Source organism: Gopherus evgoodei, chromosome 10 (assembly GCF_007399415.2).
Source record: "Gopherus evgoodei ecotype Sinaloan lineage chromosome 10, rGopEvg1_v1.p, whole genome shotgun sequence".
Taxonomy (NCBI): domain Eukaryota; kingdom Metazoa; phylum Chordata; order Testudines; family Testudinidae; genus Gopherus; species Gopherus evgoodei.
In genome coordinates this window covers 36,157,074-36,174,067 of record NC_044331.1, presented here as the reverse complement: position 1 = coordinate 36,174,067, position 16,994 = coordinate 36,157,074, and the positions used below count along the sequence as shown (strand labels likewise).

At 40.3% G+C, this 16,994-nt stretch overlaps 1 protein-coding gene across 3 annotated transcripts in view; it reads right to left on the bottom strand.

Annotated features, from left to right (window-relative positions):
* TMEM266 (transmembrane protein 266) overlaps positions 1-16,994 on the bottom strand; it is a 127,019-nt gene that overhangs the window by 63,599 nt on the left and 46,426 nt on the right. For 2 of the 3 annotated variants that reach the window (XM_030577969.1, XM_030577970.1), the window contains one exon: positions 4,751-4,905. The exons of the other annotated variant lie outside the window; for it this stretch is intronic. In XM_030577969.1, the coding sequence (XP_030433829.1) occupies positions 4,751-4,905 (155 nt within the window). The remainder of the gene's footprint in view (positions 1-4,750; positions 4,906-16,994) is intronic. 3 annotated transcript variants of the gene reach the window in all.

The following is a 16,994-nucleotide window of genomic DNA, read 5'->3' as shown; positions in this document are numbered from 1 at the left end:
CCCTCCCACTCTCAGCTCCTCACACACACTTTCTCTCCTCTAGCTCCCCCTCACCTGACTGGAGTAAGCTCCATTTTAAACCCAGGTGCCTTGATTAGCCTGCCTTGATTGGCTGCAGGTGTTCTAATCAGTCTGTCTGCCTTAATTGGTTCTAGCAGGCAGGGCCAGCTCCAGCAATTTTGCCGCCCCAAGCACTGCGGCACGCCGCGGGGGGCGCTGTGCCGCTCACCGGTCCTGCGGCTCCAGTGGACCTCCTGCAGGCTTCTCTGCGGGGGGGGTCCGCTGGTCCCACGGCTCTGGTGGACCTCCCGCAGGCGTGCCTGTGGATGCTCCACCGGAGCCGTGGGACCAGCAGAGCCTCCGCAGGCATGCCTGTGGGAGGTCCACCGGAGCTGCCTGCTGCCCTCCCAGCAACTGGCAGAGCGCCCCCCCGTGGCGTGCCGCCCCAAGCACGCGCTTGGCGTGCTGTGGCCTGGAGCCGGTCCTGCTAGCAGGTTCCTGATTACTCTAGTGCAGCCCTGCTCTGGTCACTCGGGGAACAGAAGACTACTCATCCAGTGACCAGTATATTTGCACTGTACCAGACTCCTGCACCCCACTGGTTTGGGTCTATCACAGGGGTCAGTAGAAATTGCCACGTATGGTATCACTGAATTTGAGCAGATACACAATTACTGATTAATAAAAAAGAAATCAGCAAACAATACTTTAGACAATTTCACCAACATGCTGCTTAAACAATAAGGCAAGGCTGGGAAATGGGGGGAAATCCATTTGTGGGGAGGCATTCTAATAGCAATCCATTGACATGCAGTCCTCCATCTGCCCCCTAGTGTGCAAGCAAGGTATAACATATGGGAATTTGGGGTGGGGAGAAATGGATTTCTCATGCTGCAATATGTGCAACAAAGACTGCTGGATATACTGCAGGATAGTGACACAATTAAAGTGCCTGCGTGGCATCAACAGTTTCAAATAAGCTTCCAAGCAAGAAGTTCCTGAACAAGAGCTGATTCAATGTCCCATAAACCGAGTTGACATTCCGCCACTCTCAATTGCCTTCTCTTCCTTAAAGACATTCCAACTGAACATACAGACTTCCTCACACTGAACTGTAGAAACGACATGATTGTTTCAGAAACAATATGAGAACACTACATTGTCCAAACTCTAGTGGGACAGAGTCACAGGCTACTATTTGTGTGAATCTGGCTTGTTGTAGAAGCGCAGCCTTACCTCTGAATTTCTTACGTTTGTAAACTTTTAAAAAAAATTAACATTCTTAAAGAAAAGAAGAAAAATCAAACAAACAAAAAAACTAGACAAAGGCTATGACTTGACGACTTCTTTTTTTGTTTTTGTTTTTTTGGATAGGTTTTCAGTACCTGCAGCTCCCACTGAACTCAAAAGGGAGATGGGGGGCTGGAACAATTTTTTATAGTGGCAGTGTTGAGAGCCATTGAACTAAACTGTAAACCCTGTATATAACCGAAACTACTTCAAGCCAGGGGGTGCAGCCGTAGCCTCAGCATCCCTAGTTCCAGTACCTATGAAGGGAGCTGTAGAAATTCAGCACCTCTAAAAATCATTAAAAATCATTTTCAAACATGCTGCAATTCTCTTCTGGCTGTCATACTGTTGTTTTAACACTGTGAAATGATCAAACCCTTACAACAAATAAGGCCAAACAAATTCCCACTAAGGCATGGTTTCATCTTTATATTCATTTTCATTGTACGGCTATACAAGTACTTACATAGGCCCAGATCCAGTAAGTAAATACACACAGGTGGATTCTTGCATCTGTGTGAAGGCCCACTGATTTCAATAGGACTTAATGCAGGTATGCAAATGTGCCTATATGTATCCAATTGCAGGAAAAGGGCAGTAGTAAGTCATTCCCACCACTATAGTAAGTGGTTTGGCAAAGAGATGGAGGTGCATGGTCTAGAGATGAAGAGGAGCCAAAAACTAAAGAATTCTAATCATGGCTCTGCTAATGAACCCCTTCTCTCAGACCCCGGACAAGTGACTTAATCTACCTTCATTTTTCTATCCACAAAATATGGATAACAATACTTCCGTACATTATTGGGGTAATAAGAGATTATTTAGTTAATGTACACAGAGTCTGTCATATAAAATATCTTCATGCTAAATTCACTCAAGGTCTATTAATTTCTCATTTGCATAATCTGCACTTTTGTAGATACAATTTCCGTTGATGACAACAAGGAGTTGTGCCCACTGAACAAGTGCAGAGCGCAACTGAAATCGGCACTAAGAATCTGAGAGGAGAATTTTGCCCTGGGATTTTAGCAATCATAGAAGCCTGATTTTTTGTACAATATTTTGCACATGTAATTCAAAACCATTAAAAACACTCATTAAAAAAACAGATTTCCTTGGTGACTGCAGTCTATAATGTGGATTAATGGCTTTTATTAGAAACAAAATTGGCAGTGATGTACCATAGCAAATCCTTAATACACTTGTATACGTTGCTTTCATATACTACAGGGAATCATTATATGCTACAATTACATTTTTATAAAACATAATTGCACACTAATGGCTTTTGAAAGATTAAGTAAAAAATACAGTCTTCATTTCACAAAACTATAGTATTTATGTAAACTCCTCCCATATATTCCATAAGTGGTTAAAGAAAAAAAGTGAAGGAATTTAATGTAACAAAAGCTACATGAAATAATGAGAAGCATGGTGTGTTGACGGTTTAGTGTCAATGCAATGCATTGCCATGCAGCAGTCTGTTACGCCCAGGGCCAGCAAGAGTGGAAAGTAGTGCAGAGACAAAATGGTCAGCCTAGTACCATCTGTTTGCCTGTCACAAACCTCTCTGGCTGATGTACAGGGTAGATGTTGGTGGGCTCTGAAGAATGTAATATGCAGCACTCCTCAGAGAGAAGTACTGATGGGGGAGCAAATGGTAAAGAATGCAGGCGATCCCTCCAAAATAGTGTTAAAAGTCTAAGACAAACCCACACAAGCAAATAAATCCAATGTTTAGGATTCAACCATTAGCTTTACTAGTAGAGTTAACTTCAGCATATGCACCTCACCTATCAAAATGTCATCACTGAATTTGTCTGTGATCCTCTCTTAGTTCAGCTCTAAAGATTGAATCCCATAACCAATAACCCCCAATACTTAGAAGACTGCATTTTGGAGCCGCCTCCTGACTTCCCTGTACACAGAGGAGTTGGGTTAGCAAGGACGGCAGAGCCTCACAAATAGCTGATGGGGTTGTCTGAGGCTGGAAGGGGTGTTTTCATAGAAGTGTTTGAGGTGTGCATATGGAGAGGTATAAGGGGACCAGATCAAATACAAGTAGGATGCAGGAGAATGCCGAGTCAGCATTCTTTCTTACAGGGTCTATAAAACAAAATAACAACTCAGGCTGCTCTAATGGCTCCCTTAATATTACCTTTACAGTCGGGGTTCTCAACCTTTTTCTTTCTGAGGCCCCCCCCAGACATGTTATAAAAACTCCACGGCCCACCTGTGCCACAATAACTGCTTTCTGCCAGGACTGGTGTTAAAGGATAGCAAGCTGAGCAATTGCCCAGGGTCGCATGCAACCGTAAAGCTAAGTTGCTCAGGCTTCTGCATCAGCCCCAGGTGGTGGGGCTCAAGGCCCCATACTTCAGCCCCATGCAGTGGGACTTTGGCTTTCTGCCCTGGGCCCCAGCAAGTCTAACACTGTTTCTGCTTGGTGGAGCCCCAGAAACCTGCTCCCCGCCCGCCAGGGGCTCTGGACCCTTGGTTGAAAATCACTGCTTTACAGCACTCCATTATACTGCATAAACTGGGATGAAATCCTGAGACCATTGAAGTCAAATAGCAGAGCTCAAGAATTTCACCCTAGAGTTCCTTAATCTCTAGTAGTACATTTTTTTGCCATTGTGGATGTATTTAAACCCCTTACAGTTATTTCTATAAATTTCAACATAATTTATTTTTTAAAGGGCACCTATAATATCTAGCACAGGAAAACTTGTTGCTGGTGCTTACATTCAGATGAGTTTTGTGTGATTGAGTGAAAAAGAATGGAGGGAGAGAACAGTGAAAGAACAGCTCAACCAGAAAGCAAAGCAACACAATTAAAAATTGCCTGTACCATGGAACCTGTGTAGAGTGAACCTGGATATAACAAAACTTCACTAGTGTTGTTGTTATTTGTCTTACAATATGTCAGTGAAGTAGAAGAAAAGCTTAATTGTTTCACTGCATTGCCAGATGCAAACTGGAATTTCAGTTCCAACAAATCTCTGTTTATAGGGACAAATCACTAAAAGAGAGAGCACCAACTGCACCAACAAAATCCATGCACACCTATTTGCATAAGTACATGTGAATGGACAACTGGGTAATTATCACAGAAGTGCCCTTTTGACTGCACAAATGCCCTGTTTTCTGGTGTATGCAAATTGGAGAAGGTTATCATGATGGGAGTGTGCAGTTTTTGCAGGTAAACAAGGTATGGGCACATTTTTGCAGGTGAATTCTACCTGCATCCTCTGAAAATCTGTCCCATAACGAATTTGCTTTGTGGGGATTGGGGATGGGGAGGATTTCACTATACCAGGGTTCCACTGTATTAAAAGTACAGTAAAGGTCATTATTTAATTTTTAAACTACTTACATGAGCAATCCCCCTCCCCCAAGCAAGTTAAATTTAAACATCATTTATCTTAGATCACATTTTTTTAAAAAGCCTGCTACTCACACTGGAGAAGCTTTATATCTATTAGGAGTTCCAGAGTCAGGAGAATCACCACCAACACTACACAGGCTACCAGGAAACTGTTGAGACTTGCACTGAGCAAAAATACCTGCCACACAGCTGCTCGTCTCCCACAGCACGGCTTTAGCCAGTTAGATCTAAGGAAATAAAACAAAGGGGGCAGGGAGGGCAGAAGAGAGAAAGAGAGAGAGAAAGGAAGAGAGGGTAAAGAGCAATGGACTCTAAATGAGAGAAGTTCTGCTAGAATAGATGTGACCATCAGTAAAGTTAAAAGATTTTACAAATCCTATTTACTTTTATTAATTTCTGTGCTAAATGCAGCCTCTCTTATCTAATTTTCTGAATTAATATAGAGTTGGATGCTAGTTACATATATTTACTGAAATGACCTGAATGTAATGGGCATCCTTAATTACACCTGTACTGTGGAGGAAGTTCTTCCTTGTCTAGAGGACTCAACAAGACCCTCTATTCTAGTCACATTTTTATACCAGGCCCATCACCATTGTATCTGAGTGCTTTTAAACAATGCATTAAGCAATATGACTAACATCTGTCATGTGTGGTTCCTTCCTCACTCCCCAAGAAGAAAAAAATTCTTGTATGTTTGTTTTGATGTGTGTGCTATATGCTTTTATTTGTGAAGGCCAAGGCAAAGACTCATTCTTTGTAGTTAGACTGGAAAGTGATGAAGTTGGTGTTAGTTCCTCTGGCAGTGAGTATTATGGTCTTCGACCACTACACCACTTAATCTTTGTGATGACTTGGGAAGGAAAGTTGCCAAAGCAGGCATGCCATCGTGCTTCAGCCTACCCTGTGCACCAGAGCTAGTGCCTATGATGTTACAAAAGGCGGCAGTGGATGCTTGAAGAAGGGAAGGGTGACAAGATCAGTGATCAAGTGGATGCAGTGGAGGCATAATTCATATGGGAGTCAAACACCTGGAAAAAACCCCTACCACATCAACATCACACAGCCTTCCCTGATGTATCCATACGCCACACCTTCAAAAATGAGACACGGGGAGGTCTCACTGCTACGTAAGCATCACTCAGGGACTTAGGCCATGGCTACACTGGTGCTTTACAGCGCTGCAACTTTCTCGCTCAGGGGTGTGAAAAAACACCTCCCTGAGCGCTGCAATATAAACCCCATGAGGATGTGGAGTATGTGCAGCGCTGGGAGAGCTCTCTCCCAGCGCTAGCGCTGCGACTACACTCACACTTCAAAGCGCTTCCGCGGCAGCGCTTTGAAGTTTCGAGTGTAGCTCTCAGGAGTCTCTTCAGAACAGAGCATTTTAGTGAAATGTTCCTTCCCCCATTGGATTGATTAACTAACCCTAAAAGACCTCCTGTGCAGACACTTTAAACTTCAAAGATCTGGCAAGGTTTACAGTACATACATACAGTAAATATCCTTAGTTCAAATGCATCAAGACTTTGGAGTAAACGTCTGAAATCACCAGAAACTGCTTCTCTGTGTCAAACAAGCTGACTGAAAAAATGTGAAACAAAACACTACTATATGAACTGTAAAAGACTGGGAGTTCTAGATTTTTAAACTATTATTAAAACAAAAAAACTAAAACACCAAAAAGAGAGAGGGAAAAAAAGAAAAATTTAAGGCACACAGGTGGTTGGGAAATAGGGGTGCTGCTAACCTTCTGCCCAGTTTTAAGGTGAGACTGTGACAGGCTCCTAAAGGAGTTGCATTCAGTACTACTCTGCTGGTGGCTCAAACATAAGGCCTCTGGGAAGAAATAGGGTTTTGAGGTAAAACAAGGGGGAAAATCCTCCCAGTAGTCTGGGGCACACAAAAAAATTGCAATTTGGTCACCAGAGAAAAAAGTATCTCATAGACAGAAGCTGATGTACTCCCTTATCTTCTAGATCTCAGTTCAGTGCTCAAAACTGATCCCAGACCTGAAGAAGAGCTCAAAAGCGTGTCTGTCTCACCAACAGAAGTTGGTCCAATAAAATATATTACCTCACTCACTGTCTCTCTAATATCCTCGGACCAATGTAGCTACAACAACACTGCAAACTTCCGCGCTAGTTCGGTCTATAGAACTTGGCTTTGAAAGCACTCCCAATGCCACAAGCTATAAGGAACATCACTGAAAAGTGAAGCAAAAGTTGTTCTTTTTCAGAATTTTTGCTGTTTTTGTGGGAAAATTGAAAAAATAAAAATACTCTGACGTTCTCTATCCAAGGATCTTATACTGCTTCACAAACATAAATAAGCTAAGCCTCACTCTCAAGTCCCTGGCAAGTCAGCTTAATACATTTGTTCCCTTTTAACAGGCAGGAAAATAGAGGCACACAGAGAGCTGTGGCACAGCAGGGAACAGAACCTCTAACTCCTGCTTCCTGTTTACATATTTTAACCACTATTCTTCTTTTCAATACTTAAGTGCTAATCTTCCAAAGAGGCTGGGGACAGATCTTTATGTGGACTGAGAACTTTTGCCATTAGATTTTTTGGTAGGGTTTTTTAAAAGATCAATTTCAGACCAGGTTAATTCTTCATTATGGCTGTTATTTTAGTTTTGAATAATTTTCTGATCACTCTCCTGGTGGTTATATTTTTATTTACAATAATGAATAACCTTATTTATTTTCTTAATGCTTCTCTCTTGTTCTTATATCTTTTTTCTCTTCTATTTCACCAATACATAGCTCTTCCTTTTCCTTAGCGTAACTCTTTTCTTTTCCCTTTTTCCTATTCTCAATGTGATCAGTAGATGGCCTAGCTACATACTTTAAAAATCTCAATATTCTCAAGACTTCTAAGGACACTGAACATACATATGCTTAAGTAGATTGCATTACTTAGCATATACTACACACTGGCACTATAATGATTAACATTATTTAATCGTTTAAGTTAGTAACTACTTAAAGAACTGATAATGCATGAAAAATAAAGTTAGCCTCTCTAGCTCTGCACTGGCAGTCTATGCAGGTAGCAATTTTTCATTCTGTACAAAAACCATGCAACAAAAGTATCGGATTATAGTTTGGAAAGCATTGTTCTTAAAGGTGAACTGCAAAGCATTAGAATGCTTAGGATTCTTTATAATTAACACACTATGAATCTTTATCTCAAAATTACAAATACATTTTAAAATTAAAAACTGGAAAACTACCTGCTCTTTCACTTATTAACAAGGTGCACTCATGCATAATCTGTCATCTGAGGATTTAAAGGAATTTTACACCATTAGTTGTCATTCTCACTTCACATATACAGAAAATTATGCAGAGAGGTTTAGCTATTTGCCCAAACTCACACAGCAAGTCATCTGCTCTGACCACTAGACACAGGCATAGCAAGCCTGGGGTGAGGAGCCTGCATTTCCACCACAATATCTGAAGACATCGCAAACTCTGAAATCCAAAGTAAGGGGGGAAATGGAACTTTGAACTCAGGACTAGGCATGTGCGTGATAATGGGACAGTTTTCCTAACATTTTATTTTAAATGTGAATTATTTTTAACACTTAGCCTCACAACACCCATATGAGGTAAAACAAATTAATGTTCGTAAAGCATATTGGAATCTTTTCATGGAAGTCAATATACAAGTGCACAGTTTTATTATGGGGCATTTGGAATCTATATGGTTAAAAATTATCAGGAATTTTTAAAAAAGACACTTTCAATATGGCTTTTCACAAAGCCAATCTATTACTAGCATAGTTTAAAGCACTAATACACAGGTTTTAAAAAAAGATGTTCAACACTGAACAAAACTGGGAAAAAATTTACCACATTTCTTTGGTAATGAGCAATCATAATCACTCCATTCAAGCTACTAATATTTGTCACTGTTTCTGTTTACTTGTGTTGCAAAACAAACCAACCAGCCAAATGTTCATGGCATAGTAACCAGCCTTTTTGACTAATTAGTAAACATTCACCTTCCTCATAATGATTTGCAGGCTAAAATTGGGCAACAGGTTAAATCTAGGGATGGACACAAATGCAGATTAGCAATTAGCCAACAGAAGGCAAGACTTGGACCAGGAAGTGATAGTTAGATTAGAAAGTGATGAAGCAAATATGGGTAGCAGCCTAGACCTGGCTGAGGGAAACAAGGCAGCAGAGTCTGGCTGGAGCTTGCAAGTAGCACCTCGAAGATCTGAGAAACTCTGAGAGACACGTACAGGCTTGTACCCTCCAAATGGATTGCTCCTTAGAGTCATAGCTAAGAATTACTTTATGAATTATTTCTTTAAATAAGTTTTAATACTGAGGGGATTTGCAACCTTTCTTTTCTGACAGCTCCGTTATAAAGTTTCCTCCTTTAGTATTACAGGTATGCGAGTGTTCAAATGGGTTCCTATCAAAAGGATAAGGCATGTGAAGAACCAACTGCACTTGCTTCCGAGCTTGTACCAGATGACTGTGCACACTACCAAGTATTCCAGTTGCACTCACATTGGCCTTTTCCCTGAAATTCCCACCATTACTACCACTGCTGCAGCTCCACTAGTGTAATTACTAGCTACGCACAGCAGGTCTACATGGCATCTTGGTTAAGATATGGGCAGTCACTGCATTACCTGTATTAGTGCTTCCAGTGGTTTAGCTATACCAGCGGGAGTACTGGTGGGAAACATTAGGGAGAAAGGCTAATGTAGATCAGGTTGAAAGGGTCCTGTGCACAATGACACAAACAGAAACAACCCACCAGAGGTAAGAGCGTTCACATGAAGATTTTGAATGATCTGTGTCAGAAAAGAATTAGAAAGACATTTCGAAATCACGGAACATGTTTGCAACATACTGACTGAGCAGTGCAACATTTTACATGTTCTGCAATAAAGAGCCAGTTATCACACAGAATTCAGAGTGCCAAATGCTCAAAGTGGAAAAGAGGGAGAACATTTTCTGCTGCAATGCAGGTCTTAGATTTGGACCAGAGCACACAGAGTAACAATGATGTAGTACTGCACAAGAGAACAAATCATCGTTACAGTCTCCTTCAGTGCATTTTGCTGTTCAGCTTTTGTTCCATCTTTCTGGCCCCAGTTCATGTCTGGCAGTTATGCATATGTTTAAAAAAAAACCAACCAAAAACCAACCAAACATCACTTTTGTAAATAGAGAGCTTGCTCACTGCATGATACAGTTCAGCCTTAAAAGCTCTCCACCTCATCTCCCTCCTTGGGGCTGAGGAATTCATCATGGATCAGTCTGATATCTTCATTGACCTCTATGAGTTGAACAGAGTAATTAAGAGGCGTGATGTAGAATAGTAAAAGCCCTTACAGTATCAAGCGGCAAACCAAGGAAGAAAGGCAGAAACTTAAACCCATTTTAGTTAATGCCCCTCTAAGTCTTGCAGCAAACAGTTAAAAATACTAGACAGAAATCAAAATAATAATTCAAAGATTTGGAAAAAAACAGAAATAATGAAGAAAATAGCACTATCTGATGCAAACATAGAAGCCAGACTAAACTGTCTGAAGAAGCAAAATTAGCACATTCTTGGTGTTTTACAAATAAAATAATAAGAAGAAATGAGATCACAAAAACCAAAGTGAAAATGAAGAGACAATGTAAAATGCCAGAAAGAACAGAATGTTTAAACCTTTTACAAGACAACAGGAACTAGGATGAAAAATAAATCTAGAATAGGAATACTGAACATGTCAAGAAAACTAATAAAAAGCAACAGCAACACAAAGATAATGAAGGAAAACACCCCACAACATTCCACGGTAGTAACAGAAGTAATTGGGTTGAAGCATTGTAGTGACATGCAGCACTGCACAGTTGCTGTGCAAAATCTTCCATGAAATGTCACTACTCTAGCTCTGATCTTGTAAAGACTTATGCACGTGCTTAATATTTACATACATTAACACACACATGTAAAGTTATGCATGTGCATAAATCCTTGTAGGATTAGGGTCCAGTTATTTTTTCAATTAACACAATACCTGCAATCTTTTAAGTAATGTGCTGCTTTCTGTATGTCACAAACTTAACCAAAAGCTTTATAGATTCTAAAAAGATATGAAGAATGCTATGCAGAGATAGTTAATATGCAATTTTATATCTTGGGAAAAGAAAATATTCCTTTACCCCCAAACATCACTTCTTTATTACAAAGCAGAAATAACTAACAGAACTCTAAAAGCACAGAAATGTTCACAGTAAAAGGAAGAGCTGGAGTTACCTTGCATGGCCCACCATAAGATAGAGAACAAGAAATCTGAAGAACTGTAGAAGAGGAATTCATTCAAGATAAGAGAAACACGAGGGACTTATTTTATACAACTACAGGTTATAGACTCATAGACTCATAGACTCTAGGACTGGAAGGGACCTTGAGAGGTCATTGAGACCAGTCCCCTGCCCTCATGGCAGGACCAAATACTGTCTAGACCATCCCTAATAGACATTTATCTAACCTACTCTTAAATACCTCCAGAGATGGAGATTCCACAACTTCCCTAGGCAATCTATTCCAGTGTTTAACTATCCTGACAGTTAGGAACTTTTTCCTAATGTCCAAACTAAATCTCCCTTGCTACAGTTTAAGCCCATTGCTTCTTGTTCTATCATTGGAGGCTAAGGTGAACAAGTTTTCTCCCTCCTCCTGATGACATCCTTTAAGATACCTGAAAACTGCTATCATGTCCCCTCTCAGTCTTCTCTTTTCCAAACTAAACAAACCCAATTCCTTCAGCCTTCCTTCATAGGTCATGTTCTCAAGACCTTTAATCATTCTTGTTGCTCTTCTCTGGACCCTCTCCAATTTCTCCACATTTTTCTTGAAATGCGGTGCCCAGAACTGGACACAATACTCCAGTTGAGGTCTAACCAGTGCAGAGTAGTGCAGAAGAATGACTTCTCGTGTTTTGTTTACAACATACCTGTTAATGCATCCCAGAATCACGTTTGCTTTTTTTGCAACAGTATCACACTGTTGACTCATATTAAGCTTGTGATCTACTATGAACCCTAGATCTCTTTCTGCCATACTCCTTCCTAGACAGTCTCTTCCCATTCTGTATGTGTGAAACTGATTGTTCCCTTCCTAAGTGGAGCACTTTGCATTTATCTTTATTGAACTTCATCCTGTTTACCTCGGACCATTTCTCCAATTTGTCCAGATCATTTTGAATTTTGACCCTGTCCTCCAAAGCAGTTGCAATCCCTCCCAGTTTGGTATCGTCCACAAACTTAATAAGCATACTTTCTATGCCAACATCTAAATCGTTGATGAAGATATTGAACAGAGCCGGTCCCAAACAGACCCCTGCGGAACCCCACTTGTTATACCTTTCCAGCAGGATTGGGAGCCATTAATAACTACTCTTTGAGTATTGTTATCCAGCCAGTTATGCACCCACCTTATAATAGCCCCATCTAAATTGTACTTTCCTAGTTTATCTATAAGAATATCATGCGAGACCGTATCAAATGCCTTACTAAAGTCTAGGTATATCACATCCACCGCTTCTCCCTTATCCACAAGGCTCGTTATCCTATCAAAGAATGCTATCAGATTAGTTTGACACGATTTGTTCTTTACAAATCCATGCTGGCTATTCCCTATCACCTTACCACCTTCCAAATGTTTGCAGATGATTTCTTTAATTACCTGCTCTATTATCTTCCCTGGCACAGAAGTTAAACTAACTGGTCTGTAGTTTCCTGAGTTGTTTTTATTTCCCTTTTTATAGATGGGCACTATATTTGCCCCATTCCAGTCTTCTGGAATCTCCCCCGTCTCCCATGATTTCCCAAAGATAATAGCTAGAGGCTCAGATACCTCCTCTATTAACTCCTTGAGTATTTTAGGATGCATTTCATCAGGCCCTGGTGACTTGCAGGCATCTAACTTTTCTAAGTGATTTTTTACTTGCTCTTTTTTTTATTTTATCTTCTAAACCTATCCTCTTCCCGTAAGCATTCACTATATTAGACATTCCTTCAGACTTCTCAGTGAAGACCGAAACAAAGAAGTCATTAAGCATCTCTGCCATTTCCGAGTCTCCCGTTACTGTTTCCCCCTCCTCCCTGAGCAATGGGCCTACCCTGTCCTTGGTCTTCCTCTTGCTTCTAATGTATTGATAAAAAGTCTTCTTGTTTCCCTTTATTCCCATAGCTAGTTTGAGCTCATTTTGTGCCTTTGCCTTTCTAATCTTGCCTCTGCATTCCTGTGTTATTTGCCTATATTCGTCCTTTGTAATCTGACCTAGTTTCCATTTTTTATATGAAGCCTTTTTATTTTGTAGGTCATGCAAGATCTTGTGGTTAAGCCAAGGTGGTCTTTTGCCACATTTTCTATCTTTCCTAACCATCGGAATAGCTTGCTTTTGGGCCCTTAATAGCGTCCCTTTGAAAAACTGCCAACTCTCCTCAGTTGTTTTTCCCCTCAGTCTTGATTCCCATGGGACCTCACTTATCAGCTCTCTGAGCTTACCAAAATCCGCCTTCCTGAAATCCATTGTCTCTATTTTGCTGTACTCCCTTCTACCCTTCCTTAGAATTGCAAACTCTATGATTTCATGATCACTTTCACCCAAGCTTCCTTCTACTTTCAAATTCTCAATGAGTTCCTCCCTATTTGTTAAAATCAAGTCTAGAACAGCTTCCCCCCTAGTAGCTTTTTCAACTTTCTGAAATAAAAAGTTGTCTGCAATGCAGTCCAGGAACTTATTGGATAGTCTGTGCCCCGCGGTGTTATTTTCCCAACATATATCTGGATAGTTGAAGTCCCCCATTACCACCAAATCTTGGGCTTTGGATGATTTTGTTAGTTGTTTGAAAAAAGCCTCATCCACCTCTTCCACCTGATTAGGTGGCCTGTAGTAGACTCCCAGCATGACATCACCCGTGTTTTTTACCCTTTTAGCCTAACCCAGAGACTCTCAACACTTCCATCTCCTATGTCCATCTCCACCTCAGTCCAAGTGTGTACATTTTTAATATATAAGGCAACACCTCCTCCCTTTTTCCCCTGTCTATCCTTCCTGAGCAAACTATACCCATCCACACCAACATTCCAGTCGTGTGTATTATCCCACCAAGTTTCAGTAATGCCAACAATGTCATAGTTGTATTTATTTATTAGCACTTCCAGTTCTTCCTGCTTATTACCCATACTTCTTGCATTTGTATATAGGCATCTAAGATACTGGTTTGATCTTGCCTCCCAGCTTTGCCCTGACCCTCCTTTCTCTCTGCCATTATAGCCCGTGCTCCCTCCTGTTTCCAACCCATCTCCCAGGTCTTGTTCCCCACTTACCTGTGCGGTTTGCTCACCTGTCTCCGTCGAACCTAGTTTAAAGCCCTCCTTACTAGGTTAGCCAGTCTGTGCGCAAATAAGGCCTTTCCCCTCCTCGAAAGGTGAACGCCATCTGTGCCTAACAGTCCTTCCTCGAATAGCATCCCGTGGTCGAGGAAGCCAAAGCCCTCCTGGCAACACCATCTTCGCAGCCAGGCATTCACCTCCACATTGTTGGTTGTCACATTGTGTCAGGGTTATATCAGTTCATCATAATTGTACTAGTGAACAAAGTACTGGTGAAATCCTGGCCCCAAAGTGAAGTCAATGGTGAAGCTCCCAAACTTTACTGGAGCCAGTATTTCACCTCTTGACTTTATTACTCTAATTTTATTAAAGTGATTTTACTGTGGTTCATCTGCAAACAGTGGAATCAGGTCATTGTGGAATAAAACAAGCCATGCTGTAGAGTCTATTATTACAGTATAGACTATGAAAAGAACTTTGATAAATCAGAAAGAAAAGCAATTTTGAAAATATCCAAAGGCGGAGAGATTCAGGTGGAAGAATCCTGAATCTCATCTACATAAATATGCACTGACATTTCATCTGGAGAAGGGGAGTGAACCAGCACAAAAATGTAATCCAGCCTTAATTCTACACTTCAAGTCTGGAGAAGACTGCCCAGGACATTGCACAAGAAGAAATCATTAAAATAAACATAGGAAAGTTTTAAAAAAAGTCTATCCAAAGAGCTTTGTTTACAGAAAAATTTAGAAGGGTTATTGTAAATACAAAGACTTGCTGTTTGGCCTTAGGCTAGTGACTATCTTAAGACAGCAAGGAATTGATCCTGCACCATTAAAGTCGGTGGAAATTTTGCTATTGAGTTCACTGAGAGCTGCCGCTGCTCAGCATCTCTGAAATTCATACTTCAGGGCCGTGATTCTGATCCTACTAAATAAAATGATCTAAACTCACTACCTAATAATTACAGCACCAAAAATCAAATGTCACTTTTGAAAATTTGGCCTTTAAATTCTGTACCTCAGTTTCCCTGTTTGTAAAATGTAGATAAAGATACTTCCATCCCTTTCTCACAGGAAGGTTGAATGCATTAATTACTGTTTGTAAAATGACTTAAAAATTAATAGCATGAAGGTTTATTAGTCTCACGTTTAACTTCCTAATATTGTTGACAAGTCTTTGACCATTTTTTCCATCCCCAGCTGTTCCAAACTCCAGCCCCCAACGTTTCTATTTCACTGCTCTCTCTTCTCTGCTTCCTCCTCTTACTCTACTTCCCATAATTTTTTTTTTAATTTCTACAGTTTATTTTACTCTCTACACAAGCAAACGTAAGTAGATTTAAATGTGGCTCAGCACAGAAGTAACAAACTAAGACAAATAGTTAAAAAAAATTCATACAGGTATATCCACCAGATAAAACACATAACCAGCACAAGATATGGACCAGACTAATTTTTTTTTCATATTTAGGGACACTGTCCATTACTTAAATTAAACAACCTCCCCCGTCCCCCAACCCACCCACACACACACCAAAAACAAAACCCAAAACATTTTCACTTCTGGCTAAGTTTTTTAATCTATTATGAGATTAAAAAAATATTTATCTAGCATTTTTTCAATGTGTTTATTTATTTGTGCATTTAACAGGTTCTGTCTATATTCAGTTTCACTCTTTCCCATCAATTTCCCATTAGTTGCATGGGTCTTTTACATGGCAGTGAGGAGAGAAAATATTTTTATAAAACAGAAAATACCAACATACAACCATAAAAATTAGGAGTGGCACCTGAAGCTACTTTTAACTCATTTTTAAACACTCAGTAGATTTCTGGTTAACAATTTCCCTTACAAAAACACTTCTATTTTGGCGTCCACTCTCTCCAACATCAGGAACAACTCCCAATAGCATTAAGGAGAACATCACAGGAACACTGAGGGTTGAATAGAACCTTTTGGTTATTTTGTTCTCACCCTCTGTACAAGTGTATTATTTGATCTGTGGCAGACACGTTTTTCTATTCTTCATAGTGCTAAGGTCCATGGATCTGTTACAATAGGATTTTCAATGTGGTGTACCTCCAGGGTCAGGAACAGGCTTATCTTTTTAGGTATGGACATTCCAAATGAGGTATATTATACATCCTCCATCTTCCCCTGCACTCTATGCTGTGGAGAAGCCTTCTGATAAAAAGTGGCATTGGTTAAAGACCAGATAACTAATATGTTAAATTTTGGTGAATTTATATATTGATGGTCATGTGACCACCTATCAAATCTTAATACAGGGGAGATAACTTTTCTGGCCTAAGATTGTCAGTAGTCCTAAGGACTAGGCTTTGATGCTTAACAGAAGAAAGAATATTTTTTCACTTTACTCTAGGAATGAATACTAGGACAGCTTGAAGACTATTTGTCTGAATTAGAAGCACAGAACTGGCTCTCTCTCAGCCGAGAAAGCTTCCAACTTCAGTACTTGTCTGACTGGATATAGTAGCTATAGGCAGTGTATTTTAACGGATATGAAGTACTATGAGACTTTCAGGAGTTTAATCTATAAGGGTTGTTGCCCTAAGGAAGCACTTAATGTTGAGATTCACACAAAACTCCCTTTACTTCAGCATGCTGCTAACACTTTGACCTTCTTGCAGGGACACTCTATATACTTACATTCAGCCCTTCTGGAGACTCTCAAGGCTATGTTTCACTTGTTTAAGATTGTAATTAAACTACAGACTTTGCACCAGCCTGCAGGGTAAGTTCCGGGGCAGCTACAGACCTCCTAAGCCGGGGGTTCTCAAAACTGGGGGTTGTAACCCTTCAGGGGGTTGCAAGGTTATTATATGAGAGGTGGGGGTCGCAAGCTGTCAGCCTCCACCCCCAAACCCTGCTTCACCTCCAGCCTTTATAATAGTGTTAAATATATAATAATGTGTTTTTAATTTAT